This window comes from Cataglyphis hispanica, chromosome 21 (assembly GCF_021464435.1).
Source record: "Cataglyphis hispanica isolate Lineage 1 chromosome 21, ULB_Chis1_1.0, whole genome shotgun sequence".
NCBI lineage: Eukaryota > Metazoa > Arthropoda > Insecta > Hymenoptera > Formicidae > Cataglyphis > Cataglyphis hispanica.
In genome coordinates, this window is record NC_065974.1 from 2848242 (window position 1) to 2869100 (window position 20859).

Consider the following 20859-nt stretch of genomic DNA (forward strand, 5'->3'; position numbering starts at 1 on the left):
ACTTTTGCCGTTCGTATGCAAGAGAAGGGCGAGGAGAGCGTTCGAGGAGCTGCATCCGGGGAGAGAAAAGGGACGCGCAAGGCCGAGCCTCATCGAGGTGCATCCGCAGAAGCCGGCGGGCAAAAGCACGGTAATTGCTGCGCCTGGCGCGGCCTTCGCTCCAATAAGCTATACATGCCATATGCCATTTCGAGAGCCGCGATGCAACGGCGAAACGTGGAGGATCGGCGCGGCGAAAGCGGGGAAGAAGCGAGCCCGAATGAGAGAGAGAGAGAGAGAGAGAGAGAGAGAAAGAGATCCCTCCTCTCTTTCACACAGGCCGCGCTAACGCGAGCGTATGTAATGCCCTTTTCTCTCGCGCGTATGTAAATGCGTATTGTCTTACGTCGCCGATAAAAAGACTACTCCGCGACGGCTGCACATTATCGGGGCCTCGCAGTATATTAGCTCTTTGATTTATGTCGGATCGCGCCCGCCATATAAGCCCTACAATTGTCCCTCGGCGAGGCAATCGGAGGTATACGTGTATCTCGAAGACTGCCAAGAAGGAGTCACAAAAATGCCGACATTTTCCAACATTCGAGGAAATTATCTCCAGTGTTGTAGACCTTTTTTTTTCTCTTAACGCGTAAATGTCAAAAATTCTTTTAATCCATCTCACAAATATATCAATGTATAATTCTCTCAATTTAATACACTTCTTGTTTTAACTTTATTTATTATTTATATTTATTTATTTTTTTATTATTTATTTATTATTTAAAATAGATGAGAACGCTCTTTATACGAATCCTACACCTTTCCTTATGTACACGATTGGTATTAATATACACGACCATTCTCATTTTTCTCTTTGATTTTACGATAACAAAAACGTTATTATCCTTTGTACACAAGATTTTGTATAACGGCAAGTTCTTTATGGAAATGCCGATTATCGCGATCTTTATAAGTTTTACGACTGAAAACTCCCGACAGCAGACATTTTTATCTAAAGTTGCATGTATAAAATAAAGAAACAAAACCGTGGTCGAAATAAAGAATAGTACTTTACGATTATGTGACGCAATGGCGCTAAAGCTCTTATCTGACTTAAGAAACACGCTTTTCCTTACTTTCCAAGGCAAATATATTGCACTTAGTGTCTAATACAGACGAGAAATGGCACGGGGAACAATGCGAGATGTGATGCGTTTGCGAGCAAATTTGCATGTTCGCGGGAATATCGCAGCTTCTGTATCGTGCAATTAATAAATCTGTCCGTTATTGCATTATTCATGAGACGCGATTCACGCTCGTTGCTGTTATTATCTCTAGTATAATCTTTCCTCTTGTTCTAACATTCATACTCGGAACATCTATATGATTGACGCTTCAGTATGAAAGCGATGATTGATATTTCATCGCGCATAAATATCTAAGAGCAATATTAATATATAGAACTCTAATTCTTATTGAAATTAACAATTATATAAAAAATAATATAGTAAATAATAAAAATATCATTTCATAAATAAATAATAAAAATGATCACAAGAGCCTTTTTTAAATTGCTGTTGTATATAAGAAACATTTATTAATCCACTTATATCTGTATTATTTAACAAAATTATCGAAATTATAACAACAATATCCAAAAAATCTTGTTTGCTGAGAACAGCAGAATTTCTTGAAAAAAGAAATTTCGAGATATGGAGAGGGGCTTTAATAGATTAATCGAATTTTGTTTCTCGGTTGTTATAAAAAATAAAGAATGTTACGGCGTGTCTACAAATGTGAGACGAGGGAGTCTTGATATTGCCTCCTTATAATAAGACAGTATCTCATGAACGAGCGGCGTCAGCCTCCACCACAGAGGGCGGTCGGAACAATGGGCCTGAATATCCCGAAGAGGCCTCGGCGTTACGTGTAACAAGAACTCTCGCTCTCTCGCCGCGCGACGCGGAGGGCGTGGATGGAGGAGCAATGCACGCCATATATCAACATCGTACCGATAACGAGGTCCCCAGGAGGCTACTGGTCGTGGTGGACGACGACGGCGACGACCGGGCCGCTAACTTGAGTCGCTTCTCCGCACGAACTCTCCAAGAACCTCTTACCGGAACCCGGTTTCAGGGATCCCCGCTGAGGACTCGGGGCGATGAAAAAGCAATGAATGCGCGTCCTCACGAAACGTTAGACATATCGTGCAATAATTTACAACGATTTAACGAAGGGATTCATTAAACGTGCGCTTTGTCATCTCTCAGCATTTGTCTAGTTACATTCTCCGTGGGTTTCTGAAGAACGAAATTTATCGCTTATCCGAAGTGCTGTACGATTTTTGATAAGGAAAACTTGGGGCGACAGTCTCGACCCCTTCTCCCTTTTGAATATTCCTCGATCGAACGAGACAAAGGAAAATTTCAATTTTTACAAACGATGGTGAACCACTAGTGAGTGGTCAATGCGGTTGGACGCGTGTGAGAAGACGCAGGTGAGAAGAGCAAGGACAGATGGTACGAAAGACAGGGATGAGAAGAGGAGGAATAGACGCGAAGAGCAGCGAAGGACAAAGAGCTAGAGAAGGACAGAGCAGCGGAATCACCTCGGCGTGGCAGGCGGGCGCCCATTCGCTCGAGCCGACTCGCGGTGCACCGGGGCAAAAAGCCGGTGTTGGTTTAACCGGCTCGCGGGTTATGATGAGAAATGTAATTTAAATTATCCACGCTTTTTGCCCGCGACGGCTTTTTTCTGACGTAACAATCGCCGACAAGAGCACCGCGCGTCGCCGAGTCGTCCTCCGCCACGGCGCGACAGGGATGATGGAGGAGGTAGGAGGAGGAGGAGAAGAGGAATAAAGGAAGCCGGGGGGATCGGGGGACAGGCTCCCTCGACAGGAACCCGTCTGGAGAAAGTAAACGCGAACGAGCGAGAGGGAGCTGGCACTTTGTGAATGAAATTGTAACCCGTCGCGTAACGACGATAATGCGCTCGCTTACGCAACGCGTCGCGATTTCCTCTCGGCGGGTGAACGACACATACGCAAGACGGGATCGCGGCTGATCGATGACGACGTCCCGAAGCTAATATTTGCCATTTCACAAAATTCATATCCTATACGATCTAATGACGTAAGGTATTACTCAAGCCGGAGGCGCGTCTTTCGCGTTTTAGAACGGCTCGATAGAAAAATATAAGTCACTGGTAATAGCGGAAATAATCTTTGATTCGATTACAAAATCGTCGCAAAAAAAATGAAAAAACATATTATTAATATTAATTAATTCTTAAAAAAAAAAATCTTTTACATATTTCATTTCTTCATTGTATCTTGTTTATAAATTGTAATTATTATTGTAACAAGTATCATTTGTCTAATCTCTCAGTAAAACAATTTATTCTAAACAGCGAACAGCGAATAAATATTGGATTTCCAGATAGCGCGTGCCTATTAAGTGCGGCAGGAGTGTCATTACATTAATGATTTGCGAAGATACGCAGCGATAGCTGGCAAGTATGCGTTAAAAGCGACGATTACGAATATTAACTCACCCGGTGTTTAAAATGGAATAACGCGAGGCGTGCCTCACGCTCCTTCTCGCGGATATCATGCGGGCAATTAATTTTTCAAAACGGTAAAGCACTCGTATGCACTGTGTATGATACCGGTGTGTATTGAGCAGTCGCGCGGCCAGGTAATGGAGCTTAATGCAACGTGGAAAAGCTCGTGAATGAGTTGCGTGACACGTAGGAGAGGTTTGCAGGGCCCCCATGCGAAGATCCGCGTGACTCCTCGCATCTTCGTAACGTAGGGAACCTGGACTTCCTGTCTGCGCGCGCTCACATGTCCGACTCCCAACCATTATAGCATCATCTACTACCGCTCATCGTTGTGGGAGAGTAAGCATCGCTCACACGTCACGTTATGTGACCGCTCGAATGAAGGTGGAGACTCCTCTCTTCTTCTCCTCTTCTTCTTCTTCCTCCACCTCCTCCGCCTCAACCTCCTCACCCTACTTCACCTCCTTCATTCAGCTTTACGTTCCGCCATTCATGAGACGCCGACATTCTCGTTGGCCGCGATTTTCTTGCCAGACGGACGCGGAGACGAGACACACGACGCTCATCCTTTTCGAGAATTGCGCGCGGGAAATAAATTGCGAAGGTAGATTCGTGTCCGGCAACGACCGCTGACTGGCCATCACGCAGTTCCCTCTCGCTCTTTCGGATGCATCGGGAGACTCGTGTGAATCGAGACACACACGACGTCGTGTCCGTAACGAGCAAAGTATAAGGCGTACGATGCATAGGAAGTATCAAATAGCAAACTATCATTTGTCGTTAAATGAGAATTTCGAGTCTATTACTCGCAACGTTCCCAGACAAATATTCCAGCTTTCGGTGAATTATTTGATTATTATTTCTTTTAATAAATTTCGCTCATGTCATTACGCGATGTTTTGTAAATTATAATTAAATTATGATAATATAATAAAGAGATTAAAATATAATAGAGATATCAAGAGAAGGAGAGGGACAGAGGTTTGTTACGAGAGACGATTCGATCTTAAATCATATTTCATTTACGTCGCGGTTGTCGAGCGTTAGTTACACATGTGTAATGTTTACGATACACACTCGTCGACAATTACATCCACGTCGATGTGACACGCGGCGCTACAAATTTTATTTTACGATATGCTGACTGCGTCGCGAGAGTGACCACAATGCCGGCGCGTATCCCATACGCTTACGAGCGATTCGAGTTAGATTTATTACGCCATGCGTTCTCTGCGTCTCGAACGTTTTTCCATGCCTTCTTGAGCATCGTGTACATCTTTATACGAGTCAAGTGAAACTCGTTTTTAATGATAAATCGCGCTGATGTAAACAGACATAAATATTTCCCGCGAGAATGCATTTTTTTGTTTTGTCCACAAGTTTTAAATAAAAATAAAAAATTATTGTGATACGTAATACAATATTGTCATTAAATTTACTAATGTTTATTATATGCAATAAGACTTCATCTCACGAAAAGTAGGTTCTGAACGTTTAAAATGTATGATGTTTCAGAACAGATGACATGGTAAAAACTATTCATGAAAATCTATCTTTGTAGTTCTGGTTACAATAAAAAAATGTGATTTATATGGTTCCGGAATATATTTCCTTCTCCTTTTGACTAAACTCGAAGAGAATTTTCGAGATTATTTTCGAGATACAGTTTCTCCCTCTTTCCGTCACAAAAGTCGACACTTCCTAATCTAGCACTGTTATATAGTAATGTCGCATTAAATCATATTAAATTAAACTCTCATAATTATATCGTTAACCAGATTTCAGTCGGAGATATCGCAGAGTTATGAAAGTCGATCCGCGGAACCGGAAACGGGCGCTTACAGCGCAGCGTTCCCCAGTTAAGAGACTCGGTTGCGTCCTGACCTTCAATTAGTTACCGCAAAACTGTCGGAAAAATTAACGGCTTCCTGGCCTGTTAAATAAATAAAAGAAGGCAAGACGTAGCAGACATGCCGAATTACTTTTTTGCTTCGTGAACAAAAAAAAGAATTAAAAAGAAAGGGAGAGAGAGAGAGAGAGAGAGAGAAAATTGCGAGACGTGAAATAAGAAGGAGAAACAGAAACGAGACATAATCGAATCTTAGACCACTACTAATTATATGCGAACGACACGCTCGGCGGCTCAAGCACATCGCGAGAGATTCGCGTGGAAGTTCAAGCGCACCTCCCGCGTCCGTGATCTTGGCTTCTTCCTTCCTTTCGCGGTAATTAATTGGCTAGACTCTAGTCTCGTTGATGCCGCTGCACTCGACCGAATTTCAACTCAACCATAAGCTGTTCCACCTCCGGTTAGATATCAGCCGCATCTGATTCTCGCGTATAAAAGAGGAAGCTGTATTTCGTTCCAATAAAATGTACTGCTATATTTTCATACTGGTCGATTTTTTTTCAAATTTTAATGCTATTTGACAAAGAAATGCGACAATTGATGTAAAAAATTTGCGCTAGCTATACTGGCTGAAATTTCTGTTCGGTATAATAATCTAATTTTTTACTAAAATTTACATTAATAAAATTAATAACATAAATTGTTCAACGTGTTTCTATCGCGCTATTATCATATTTCGAAATATCGCCAATAATTTATTAAAAAGTAACTATAATAGCTTAAATTCACGGTGCCATTACAGACATTTTAATGTTTTTTTTTCTTTTTTCCATTGGTTGACCTTGGTTTATTCAGTTATTAAACTTATTAAATTTTTAATTTAACGGGCGTCTGTCACGTGCCCATATCAGTGTTCTCATTCCGTTCTTATTAATTTTTAAATCGAATAAATAAAAAGGTGAATATTTCTGTGAACAAATATACAGGAACAATACTTTTTAACATAGGTAATATTCGTTTAATCAAAAAAATTTTTATTGATCAATCCATATTTTCTTCTATAAACATAATTTATTTTTCTACATAATAAAATATTTAAAAAAAAAATATTTCTTTATATTATAAATATACTTTTCTTGGAATATTAATAATTTTATACTGTTTCATATATATAATTTTTCTTAAATATTTATAAAACGTAGATAATATAACATTCCATCTCGAGTATTAGAATTATGGATACTAATCTCTCCGTCTATGCTTTAATATTTATAGCAGTATTTGTACGTTTCCACATTGCGCCGTAATTAGTTTCAATTTTAACGCGGCTCGTGACTTCGGCACTTCCCTAGCTGCAATTGCAAGGGGGGTCGAAAGAGAATGCGGCGTGCGGTCAGCTTCCGTGACGACGAGGAAGGCTAACGTGTCTTAATAACGCACGCCGACATTCTCTTACCTCCGACTTAGACCTGGCCTATTGCTAACCGTCACGCTGGCGAGCCTAATTAAATCGGCGCCAATTAGAATCGACCTTAATGCACGCTTTCGCGAGATACATCGACTACTGCGAACCCATTTTTCACGCGATACCGTCACATCTGGGAGTTACAATCTCCGCCTCTACGAAATTGGATCTAATCTCCGGTCGGCAACAACGATAATGATATCGATGAAAATTCATATTTAACGGCATCGCGTGCAAACTCCGTTAATGAAAATATATTGAAATAATAAACTATTTTAAATAAATTAAAATGATTTAAAATGTGCAAATGTGCGTGTAAATAAATTTAATTAAAAATATAATTAATTATAAATAAATTTAATTAAACTAAAAAGCATAAATGAGTTTATTTATTAAATCGAATAATGTAAACCCCAGATAAATAAAATTTATCTCAACAACTTAAAATTACTAAATAACTTCATCTCAATATATCCAAACATGAATATATGTATAAACAAACAGATAAAAAGCGACGAATGTGTTAGCTCTCTTGATGCATGACAAATGCCAGACGTTTACGCAGATAACGTATCTAAACGACTATAATACAATAAATACATATAAAAATCAGCAAGACCGATATTCCCAGGAAAATGCTAATCGAATTAAATCGTAATTAAGCCTCGCGACTGACGTGACGTCCCGCGAAAACCGGCAGAAAACGGGGGGACCGATTTGGTACGTGCGCTTCGCGGGGCCCCTAATTACCGCGAACCGGAAGCTCGCCAGAGAAAACGGACGGAGGGATATAACCGTCTGTGTAAGACCCGAGAGCGTGTAGAGCTCCTGGGTTCGTTCGTCCGACCTTCCTTCCTCTCTCGAGCACGACCGCCTTCCTCCTCCGCCTTCTCCCCCATGCATCCCTCTTATAAAGGGAGAAGAGGGGCGCTCACTCGCGTACGGAGGGAATGAATAGCGTGCGTTCACGGTAAGACGAGCCCCGTAATAGTGGCACACGCCGTTACCACTACGCGCAGAGAGGCGGCCACGCCAGGCTTGGGCGCTTGCGCGCGCGGCTCTACTTACGGTAATTAACATGATTGCCATTATACGTAGGTACGTGCGCCGCGACCGGCGTGCATCGTAATGGGCAACCGGCGACCACCGTTGCGAAACACCTCACCGATGGAAACATCTTCTCGAGACGGATATTCCGCGAGACTTTCGAGGATGCAGCGGACATTTCTGGTTTCGCGCATATTTCTGAAAGGAAGTTCGAAAGGGCGCGGATGCGGTTTGGATTGTAATGACGGCGCGCAATGAGCGTCACACGGTTAGAAATATATAAAGATTAAATTGAAATTTTATATAATCTCTTATATTTATCTACCAGTTCTCCCAATTCGTAAAAATTGAAATGAATTTAGTCAAATGCCGATGTAAATAAAAATAAAAATGTATTATTTATTAAAAAATTTAGTTTCCTAAATAATTTTTTTTTTTTTACTCGTAAAATCTTTGATTTTTATTTATTATATAGATTTATTATATGGTTTATTATTTGAAATAGAATTTATCTAAATTTTAATGAGTTGATATGAGTTTTTATTTTCAATGATAATTTTAATGCCGAAAATTATTTCATAAATTTCTTATATAAATTCTTGTAATTGGATTAAATAAATTCTCGATTGGATTTTTAATTGGACGCAATTTAAGATAAATCCTTTATTCTATTTCCCCTTAATATCAATAAATCTTCAAAATTGTCTTATTTCTGATAGTATAAGCAAGTGTATTATATGCGGGCGATCGATAGCGATGATTCGTTTCTGAGATAGGTGTATCAGGCAACTTACGGGCGAGAGAATTTAGCAGACACGAGCCATTACCATGGTGGGCAAAGATGGTAGCGAAGTAGCTAGTACAGACGGTAATGGTCATTACGAGCACGCTTCGCTGATTGTGCATTGCCACGGGACCGAGGCGGAGAGGGCATCATCGCCGACCCGGAGACCCGCTCTTACATCGCTGCGCCGTCTTATAGCGAATGCGATATGCCGCGGTGAAATATTCTTTTATTAAGCTAAACGCGCATTGCTCATTGCAATCATTTGTTAATTTAACTTTGTCAATTGAATGTCATTTACCGTCCGGACATTCTATATAATATATTCTCAGCTGTGATAAATCGCGAGTTTTACATTTTAAATCGCACGATTCTTATAAATAAACAAAATCATCTTATGAATAAAAATGTCATCTTTCAATTAATTTTTAATCGGCATTTTAGTTTAATAGAATTTTAATCTGAAAAGCCGGTATATATTATATAAACAAATTCTTTTTGTTGTTTTGTATCTTTGTACATCCATAAGAAGATTTCTAGAGATTTTGATTGGCATTAGATAAAAGATTTCTGAGATCACGAAGAAGTAACCCGTGACGGCCAGAGACGCGCCTAAAGTCAATCGATGACAGTTTACGCCTATAATTCTTCCAGGAATCATTATGATTCAACCCGTTAAACGATTATAAACCACATAATGTTCGTTAGCAAATTTAATATCAGCCTGTACAGTCGCCGCCATAATCCTATATTACTTTAACGCACTGCGATAAGTGTGAAGTTCAGGGTTGCGCCAGGTACGATGAACCCGTCTAATCGTACCGTCTCATGAAATCGACCATCAAGAAATATATATAGCGATATTAATTTCTGTTTTTGCTCCATAAAATTCGCAACTTTTGATTCTAATAAAAATATTTAAAAAATAATTTTTGTAAAAAAAATTTCATAAAAAAAAATAAAATAAAACAAATACATATAATTAAACAACAAAAGAGCGATTATATAATATATACGGGCTCTTTGAAATTCTATTAAACTAAAATACCGATTAAATATTAATTAGAAGATAAGATTTATTGTCATGTGTGCAACATTAAAATTATCAAAATGATCGTTGACATATATAGTCCTCGCGCGCGTTCTCTATAAGGAGAAAGAAACTTGAACATGATTAGAGTGAAGTTAATAACATCCAGTTACTCTCTACAAGAACTATGCTATAAAATGTACGATAGGAATTAACGCGAGTTCAGTGGCGTATTCGTGACCGCCCGTCATGCAGCTGCGAGAGAGCGCGAGCGAACGGCTAGTCGCAAAACTCAATAATGCAAGGGAAAAAAGGAAAGGAAACTTACATATACATATACGTACGCGCACAGACATACAGGGCGGTCGTTTTCGCGCGGCTCTCGTGCAAAATGCATCCGCACGACCTCGCGTGGCATGGAAGATCAGAGGAGGCCTTCGCTATATAAGACCCCCGTTGCGGGGGTCTGGCGGGTACAGGTGGCAGCGTTCTAACCAGACCTAAGCGCGGAGAACGTCAGAATGTAAGATAGGGAGAACTGAGAGGAAGGCCCAGGAGCGAACGAGACGCAAGCACGAGACGCCGTAATTATGACCCAATATGCAACCGGGTCTGAGTGCATCTTGGCGGCGATATGCACGCCGCTTAAAGTCGCGGCTGATCGCGAGATAGGCGTATTATGGATACCAGTTTCGCGTACAACCTTCCGCACAGTCTCCAAAGACCAGCTTCGTTTCATCCTCTCCTCGGTTCGCGCACGTTCAGAATGATTAATACGCTCCCGGACCCTCCTAACACCTGATCTGTCTCGGACTAAAATTACGCGCTGCTTCGATACGGGAGCTATACGATGGGGTGCCGTGCCTCAGTCGACTCGGGATGACACCCGGAAGATCAGAGATCGAACGTCGAATCGACGTCCTTCGATCGTTGAACCCGAAGATGTCGATTATAATGATATTCCCATACCGAGATCTGCTCCGTTTTTTTTTTCCGATAAAAATTTTGCAAAAACAATCACGATAGATTTTAGAAAGTTGATGTGTGTGATAATAAATAATAAATTTAAAATTTTACGCATTAGTACCTTGCATTCTGATATATGTACGACGCGCTATTGAAATCACATTGTTATATATGTACAACATTTGTTACCGCGCACAATATTTATTGTCGAACACCTGAAAACACACACACACACACACACACAACTCGCAACTATAAATTACGTTTGCGCGCACGTATATTCCGCATCCGGAGGCAAAGTATCTTATCGAGGCGTTATCGTTGAGAGAAAGCGAACGGTTCGACGGGGGAGTGATTACGATAATTCTGACGAAAGGTTCGCGAAGAAATGAAAAAGAGAAGAGCGAGTCCGTATCTCTCCCGCGGCGGAACGGGTCCCGGATAATAAAACACTCGCGAGATTCGCAAGAAGATGAATTAATGGTCCACCCTGTAGGCACAAGCCACTGGCGATACGCCCACGCTGCCGGTCACAATGTGAAACGGGTCGAAATGTCGGAAGATATACGCTCGGCCGCCGCTTCGTAATTAATTAGCCAGTTCAATAACCGGCCGCCATAAATGCGGAACGTCGAATTCCGATATTCGCGTTATGCCGAACGCAATGTATGTACACATGCGGTTTGCGTCAATATAAATAAACCGGTTTGATCACATATAAATTTCGATGTTGTAAATAAAAAAAAAAAACATCCATTTGTAATTTATTTCCAAATAAAAACGCATAAGTAGCACATGTTATGAAAACATTAATAATCAAACGATAGCTTTATCTTCTCATTCGTGACATCGTAATTTTGGAATAAACATAATAAATATAATTTAAATAATAAATATAATTTTGGAATAAAATAACAAATATAAAAAAAAAATATGCCTGTAGATATTAAAAGACAGTTATTAAAATAATATAAGTTTTCCCGTTTTATATTTAATCTGTCTAAATTTACATACGTTGTTTGACTTATCAAAAAACTTAGACGAAAAATTTTATTAAAAATTCCACGTTTTGCTTCAGTGTATAATATTTCACTACATGACAGTTTCTATTTATAAAATTATGAGATAGCGATACGAATGATGGAATCAATTGGAATATCGACTATCACGTAGAGATAATATCGCGGAGAGAATTGTGCGGCGCATCTCGGCAAAGCATCGCGGCTATGAATGTCACCTACGCGGACATTCAGCCGACATCATCGTGCATTGCCTACACGTAGCCGATGCGACACGATGCAGGCGCATACATCAGTATGCACGACGTACAAGTGCCGGTTTCCCCACGCTCGCGCAAGCTGGGCAAAGAAAATCGAAAGTAAGCCGACGGCAAAAGGAGGCGGCTCCGTTTCTTGCGAACGCATCCAATGTTACTGTATGCAAAGCAGCCATTTACAGGTAAGTATCCCACGGATGCCCACCTATGCAGCGCTTACCGCTCTGTCCCCGATGTAACGCGCCCGCTCTTATATACGCTCAAGGGTAAACGGTGGCGAGTTAGGAGGAAGGTAAGCTACCAGTTTATCGCGGTACCTTAGAATCCCCCTCGCGTTCAAGTCGAGACGAAGCTTCGGAATGAATGAGAGATCGTGCGTATTCAAGTAGCTATTGGAGGCGAGATAAGAAAGTATCGAATTATGAATGAAGATTCCCGTTGGATCATAGAAGCATCACTTACGCAAAAGATGGATAATGTTCAATAAACATTCCGAGAAGGAGATAGTTATGTCATTAGAGTAAAACTATCGAGAACGATTATGAAAGCTGATATCGGGATGAGACGCCTCGTTTCATGTATGTTTACCGATTATTAACGCAATTGTAAAAATCGCCAGTGCATCCTGGTTGATTCATTCGGGATGAGCCGCGTGCTGCTAATTCAACGGCACTCGACGGGCATTCACCGACGAGCGTGCATACACGCATCGCTCGCACGTGCGTCGGGCGCGAGGCGCGTTGCGTCGTGTGCGTGCGCGATTGGAAGGAAGGTAGCGCGCACGAGGAGTCCAGATTGTAAGATTTCATTCTCTGAACCTGCAATTTGCGAAATTGACGGGGCAATTTGTTTACCGGTAATTGCGATACAATCGAGCGATACAACTCGTTATAAACGACTAGAATCGGCGGCGTTACACTCGGATAGGAGGACCGATATCACGTTTTTTCCTCTCAAATCTGCCATGCGCCTAAGTATGGTATGATCGTGATCGAACCTAGGCGTAAAAAGTTACGAGAAGAGCGAAAATAGAGTGTTTGACTTTCTTGAAAATAAGTATGTGACGTGACTATAAAATCATATATATATAATTTTCAAGACAAGTTTCCAAGTCAATCAAGATTGATTTAATTTTTATTTTTATTCTTACTTTTTTATAAAAGAAAGATTAATGTATAATTTTTGATAAAATAGATGAAAAATAAAATTTTTTGGTTTATAAATAACTCAATATGCAATCTTTACATGTCAATCTGTATTATTATAAATGTCTCTTTACACACACAATTCTTTATTTTCTCTTAATCCTCCCCCTCCTTTCTTTTTTATGAATCAGAATTAATTGATTAATGGAGATATTAATTGAGCAATTAATTGTCAATTAAACATTTTATTATTACGCTTTTTTGAATATAACAGATACAAGAAATCGCAAAAAAAAATACACGATCGCATCAAATAATGAGTGAATAAATACGTATATAAGCGCTGCATACCTTGAGCAGATGAACCTTTGTTCTTCCGAACTGGCATAGGTAATGTAGTTAGTAGAGATATACCGGTGTGCATACTTCGCAATGATCAAACGTCACCGAGTTTCGTCGTGCCTCATCGAAGAAGAGTTCCCGCTTCGTTTATACGAGCAGCATAGTAAGGAGCACAGCAAAAGAATGCCGACCGGGGAACGACCGATCGTTCCGTTGGCGAGGTCATCGTCAAAGTCATTGATCAAGCTCAGACCGAGGTCATCTCGCGACCAGGCAGCAGCTGTTCGGGCGGCGCAGTCAATCATCGATCTACGTATCCTACCGCAGATCACCAGTTTGATATATCTATCCCCACTTTATCCTTACTTACGCGCATGAGTATAGATTTGTGTATGTATACAATGTGTATACAAGATGCCTGAGAATTAAGGCGTCATCATCTACGTATACTTTCTTATTTTTGTTAGTCCTTGAAAACCCAATGTAAACTATCTCGATAAAAATAATTAAATCAAGCATATAATATATATATATATATATATATATATATATATATATATATATATATATATTAGACACGTTTTGTAGATATTTTATGTTTTAATTTCTTTGAAAAAAGAAAAATCAAGAATAAATATGAATTTTTGCATTTGTACAAATAAGTAAACGTGAACGAAAGTGGACACCTCAAAAATCATGCGATCATTATTTATGCGCTCATAATCTGTCATAACCGTGGACCTCCCTTATATAATCTGACAATATCGTTACTAACGGTTTAACGGAAACGCCTATCAGCTCTCTCTTTCTCAAGCGACGACAGTTATCAGCCTTTAATCACTTTGAGAAAAATAACCTGGTACTTTCTTCGTTGTCTTCATGTTCATTTATTTTGTATTTTTGTTGTTTTATAATAATATCATTTTCATTTAAAATTGTTCAATTATTACAATAATTGAATAATCAAATTTCAGAAAAAAGGCGAAGCTTGTATACTTGATTCTTGAAAAATACAATATTCAATGTAACAAAAATGTAATGTAAAATATAAATTATTTTCTATGTAGATAAATTGTCTATACACAAGTATGTATAACATTAATATTATTCTTAGATAATATATGCATCCGCATGCACAAATGAATAATTTGCCAAAGCAATTTCTTAACTCACAAAATCGAGGTCTTTGTTCTCGTAAAACAGATTAACATTCCACACCATATATTCGTAAAAAATCGGCGGGTTTTTATAATCCATGAACCGAATTGCACAAGAGACTAATAAACGCATCTCGTGTGCTATACCGTACCATATATCTTTACAACACAATAAACTCATAAAAAAAAAAAACGTAAAAAAAACTATGGAAGATGCATGGCTTTATCGCTTACTTAAAATCAGTGGTCAGTGGTTTTATCAAATCGTAAAGATTCTGTTGAAATGTCTTTAAAGATACATTAAACATTAAATAATGCGATAAAACAATAAAAGCAATATAAATAAAAAATTATTACATAACCAATTGTTTTAAGTTATTAACAAAATAATAATTTCTGACAAAAAGAGAATAATAAAAAATTATAATTGTTAGCAAATATCATTATTTATTTAATTTGTATTTATTTAATTTGTGTGACAGAGATTTAACAGATTTGTAACGTTTTTATGAAAATTATATATAAATTTATATATCGTCATTAATAATGTTTATATTGATTACATAGATTTTTTCTTTTATTAACAACAAATTGTTTGTTGATTACAATTTATAATAAAATAGCGACAAAGCTGATTGTAAAAAAATATATGTAAAGAAAAAAATATCTCTGTCATATATTACATAAATTAAATATACATATCATACAAATTACATTATTTTACATGTATAAATTGAGATTTGGCTAACACTTTTTTACATATTGATTATATTTAATATACGAATTGAGCATCAAATCATCAATAAGAAAAAAATTTAGGCAAAATTTAGCCTAAACAATTTGCTTGTCAAACATTTTATCGTAATTAATTTTAGATATATAAAAATTCTTTGAAAACATTTTTTTTCTTATTGTTTAGTTTTTAGCAAACAATACTTTGATTCTTATGTTCTACAATTTAATTTATTGTTAAATAAAAAATACGCAACATTGTTATTTTTTATTATGTTTTTAATTAATCTCTAAAATTGGAATACTAAAATCTCTCATATATTGAGACTTTTACTTTCAGGCTAAAATATGTATACTTACACATAAGTATATTCCATATATGCAAAAATAAAACTGGTCTACAAAAGTTATTGCTATATATTAAATTCAAACTCATACAAAAAACCTGCAATTCAAACATAAAAAGTCATAAAAATCTATAAAAACATTTATTTTTTAATATTTGCGAAATACTCACTAAATTAACAACTAATAAGTCAAATGATATAGAAAAGGATCTATGTATTACAGAAGAAGAATATTATAAAAATCGAATAAATAACAATATTAAGTTTAAGAAAAGACATTAAGAGATTGAATATCATTCACATCTAAATTTAAAAGTATGCCTGTCACATAATATCAAAACTTATTAACTTATTGTTAAAATTTGTTATAACTTATAATTTAACCCAAAAAAATGTTTAATAACATTTTTTCAAATATATTAAAATTTATAATTTCTCAAAGTGCCAAAAAATTTTGACATAAATTATTAAAAATTTAAATATAATTATATAAATAATTAATAATTATATAAATAATTAAAAATTTATGACAATACATTAATTATAAGAACCGTAGGAAACCTTTCAATAATCTAAAATTTTAAAAACTTTAACAAAATGTAAAATTATATAATATTGTAATATAATACCGTAATATTATAATATATTATAATATATAACATTGTTATATAATTATGTAACATTATTGTATAATTATATAATAAAATATATATATATCATATATATATTACATATATTACCTATATATTACCTATTTATCATACACATTACCTATATATGTAATTACATATATATATATATATATATATATATATATATATATTTATATTTATATTTATATAACATAAAATTTTAAAAACTTCCTCAAATCTTTTATGCAAATATAATTATAAAGTTTCTAATCCCTCTATCATCGAAATCTGGTGATCGCGATATTATATCTTTCAACATTTTCAATATTTTCTGTGCAAATATCTAAATATTGTCCGATTGGTTTTTTGGCGTTATTCTTCTTCGATTTTTACATAAGGATTGAAATATTCTATTAGATTATTCTCCTTCTTTATTTGATTTGGGATAATTGAAAAATTTACTTACTGCATCATTGATTACATCAGAAATATTATGTTCAAATAGTCCCTGTGTCGGATTCATCTCGTCAGAAATATTTTCAATATCATCTTGTTCATATCTTGCTTCAACTTCTATGTTAGGGCTAAGCGCCTCTGTTATCTTGTCTAAGTCAAAGTCATCTTGCGAAGTATTGCGAGACTTTGTATCTTTTATTACTGATCTTCTCTGAATTATGTAAATCTGCTGTCGAATTATCGGTATATTGTTCTTCTATGTTTTCTTCAATGCTTTCATTATTTTCTAGCCGTTCAATAATTTCAGCACTTGGATATTCCTGCTCTTGACATTTCCGTACAACCCCAGGTACTGAACAAATTTGAGAAGTCAAATCAAATCATCAGTTTCTGTATCGGATACATCTCGTCAAAAATATTTTCAATATCATCTTGTCTTGCTTCAGCTTCTGAGATAGAGGTAAGCACTTCTGTTATTGTTTTATCTAAGTAAAAGTCACTTGTATATTCCTGCTCTCGATATTTATTTGTTTCGTCTTTTCTGAATAAATCCAGTGATTCTGATATTTCCTCTTTTGTTTTATTTTTTGTATTACGTTATTTTCTTTATAAATTGCTTTGAGAATTTCACTCCATAAACTTGCAATATATTCAGGGGTGAGGATGGTCCATGGCTCACAAGTCATTTCAATAAGACTTTTAAAGTCTAAAGATGTATAAAAATATTTAAACGCACGTGTAAAAGAACTCCTGATGTCTTTCATAATTTTCTGTTTTATTGGATGAAGATCTCTGAATGAAAATATTGGTATATACACAATCTTGAAATTGTCATCTTGTACGGTATTTTCTAAATGAAACTGAAAACGCGTTTTAACGATTAAAAGTACTTTACTGTTTACATTTGCTTTTTCACTTGATTGTTGACTTCTTACAGATGGAATAAAATGATTATTGAACCAATGTGTGAACATTTTTCTTCCATTATTTAATTCATTTTCTTGTATCTTAAAAACCAAAGACTTATTCTTCAAATGTTTTAATACTTTTGGATTCTTATATTTATAAATACAAAAGGGCGATAATTTATGGTTTCCTGTAGCATTTGTACAAAACATAAAAGTTGAACTGTCATTTTCCAATTTTCCTGCATTGGCATTTCGTTTCTTGGCTCTAAAACAAACATTTGTCCACGATATGCGCATATCGGTCATAGTATAAATATTATCTCTACTAATATTTTCATGTTTTATCTGATGATTAAGAGATTTAATAAAGTATTTAGCATCTGGATTAATATAAGTAATTCAGATTCCTCAATTTGCTGGGGGGGCTTACTCCTAAGTAGCGCTATAAACTCCTTGTTACGCACTTTAAATTTTTCGAGCCATTCTTCTACATTAATTGTTGATGGTCCACCAAACTCATCCATTATTTCTAATATTTTATGTTTAATCATCATATCGGTCGGTTCTATTCCCAATTCTTTCTGCTGTATAAACCATTCACACAGTTTTTCATCCAATATATTCATATTTTAATATTATTTTTTGTTTCGCGAATTGATTAATTTTTATCTAGTTTATATTTGATATTCGTAGAATATTTTAACAAATTTTACAATCAGTGACAATTTGAGTTACGAAAATATTTTTCCAATTTTTGCCGAGCTTCAAAGCGTTGTTAATACAGATAATATCTTTTTGCACTATACGCGCTTGATTATAAAGTTTATTTAAAATTTTTACACAAAATTCTGCTTTTTATTTTATTGCGTGTTATTTCAAAGAGAACCTGAAAACTTTTGCCACGCGTGACAATTATAAAACACTGACAATGACAACTGAAAGTTGTCGACGGTTAGTTTCTCTTGAAAATAACTTTGCAAATGACCGAGAATAAAAATATTATTTAAAAGATATATGTCAAGTAACTAACGAAAATATTTTCTCATTTTCAATGTTTATTGTTTATATATAATGACATTATTATTTTTGATAAAAATAATAAAAAAAGTTAAATGTAGAGGACAATTCTTTTTGTTACTTACACGTATACAGCTTTTAAGTTATCTTTATTTTTAGTTTATTATATATATGGTTTATTATTTAAATAAAATTATTATTTAAAACAGAATCTAAATCTAGTTAATGAGTTTTTATTTGCAACGTTAATTTTAATATCGAACAGTATTTAAAATAAGTTTCTTATATAAGAAATTTATTTTAACAAACACTGTTATAGTGGACGAAGTAACTATTACGGATGGAAAGGGCATCAATGCCAATTCGAAAACCTGCTCATCGGCCGTCTCATTGTCAATACGCGATCACACGAACCGATACGAGTCTCGCTCGGAGTTGCATAAAACAACGCGATGCGCTAGCGTCATTATTCACGATTATATAGACACGTGAGACGGAATATTCCTCTAACGCCGCCTGGCTCATCGATCTAACGAAGGCGCCCGAGAAATCATTGTTTCCGTAATGAATCGCGTCAGAGCCCACGCGTATCATACGTCATACGCTCATCTGTATAACATAATCACCGTCGAATCGAGCGGTAGCATTAATAACATTGAACACGAGACCGATTGTGTCTGTAGGTATGTATGGTTGTCGAGAATGTCGGAGAGATTCGACTAATTTATTATGTCTCATATACAGGTCATATAACTGCCAGATACTCATATATATGTATGAGCATCTACAAAGAATACAGTACCTATCATTAATGCCAATTTCTTTTATAATCTGCATTCTTTCTTCTCGTTCACATTTCTTCAAACTGGATGTTCCTAACTAACGACGTAAAAATATTATATTACAAATTAACTGTTTATAATAACACAACGCGACATGTTATAAAATTACATGTTATAGAATTACAATAAGTTTTTTCAACCACTATAATTTATACAGTCATCAAATCATTCCACAGACTGTAAAATATCGTGACTACCATCAGTGCTCGATTAACACGCTCGATCTTTGCGTCGTTGGAAAAGAATTAATCGGAGCGTAATAAATGCTCCATCTACTTTTTAATTAAGAACTTGCATTTACTTTATGACGCGCGTACAACACGAGATATCCTCGTTTTAACGAACTTTCCCCACACGTTCTATGATATAATCCGGTCGGTGGTCCGCGCGCCTTACCGTGTTTTCACGCTCACCACTTTCGTGCAACCTGTCGACCAACTTTCGCACTGACATTGACAGATGGGGATTAAGTATCGTCCGTAACTAGCGGGTCATTAATGCAAAGAGGCAAATAGCTCCTATTCCGCGCCTTGGAGGTGCGCTTACGCGAACCGGTGATCTACAAGATGCGGTTGGCTCTCTCGTAGCAACCGGCGCGTCAGAAGCCATTAATGAGCGGCATTGTACGCACGCATGTATCACGCCGCTGTCCTCATATTTCAGCGTACAGCGGTTCGCGTGTATTAAAAGCGCGCCGCGTGGGTGCGATGCGATATTAATAGGGCACGTTCGGTAGGTAGCGCGACGTCGAACGAGAAGCGATTTAAGCATTCCGTCGTAACTACCGACACGCGAGATATATCCGGGGATAAATGCAAAGAGAAGAAAAAGAAAGGAGAAAAGGAGGAGAGAAGGAGAGAAAAGGAGAAGAAAAAGTTCGGCATAGCGCGCGTGCTGGAAATTACGGCGGCCGGCGGCGTTGATGACTAATGAGAAATTCACGCGACCGCTAATGCACTGTATCGTTATCACCTACCAGCGGCCAGAGGGATCTTTATCCCAGAGAGAGGGAGAGAGAGAGAGAGTACCCGGGTGCGATTTACCGGCCAGACGGCGCGATCCGTGACTCGAATCGGGAAATCGTAAAGCGAGGCGAGCGAATGCGACAAGCATTTGTCGCAAGAACCCGGAACATGGCAGCGTTTTCAAAGCCGGAAGAAATGTAGGAACGCTGTCTATCGTAACACGTATTTTCATGAGTACTATAAGTACAGCAGAAATCCATTAAATGAATATCAATAGATGTAGATGAAATTAATAAGGTGAAATTTTTATTGTGTGAATAACTATTAATATAAGGTTTACGACATTTCTTAATATG

General features: G+C 36.8%; 2 protein-coding genes across 4 annotated transcripts in view; both read right to left on the reverse strand.

Moving 5' to 3' along the window:
* The window catches only part of LOC126857270 (uncharacterized), a 203536-nt gene that overhangs the window by 119798 nt on the left and 62879 nt on the right, over window positions 1-20859 (reverse strand). Inside the window, exon 1 of one of the 3 annotated variants that reach the window (XM_050606509.1) lies at window positions 16782-18555. The exons of 1 other annotated variant lie outside the window; for it this stretch is intronic. In XM_050606509.1, the coding sequence (XP_050462466.1) occupies window positions 16782-16838 (57 nt within the window). In that variant the 5' untranslated portion in view covers window positions 16839-18555. Of the gene's footprint in view, window positions 1-13456; window positions 13726-16781; window positions 18556-20859 lie in introns of those variants that run through there. One more of the 3 variants, XM_050606512.1, reaches the window with a different exon arrangement.
* The window catches only part of LOC126857277 (ITG-like peptide), a 295970-nt gene that overhangs the window by 104833 nt on the left and 170278 nt on the right, over window positions 1-20859 (reverse strand). The window lies entirely within an intron of this gene.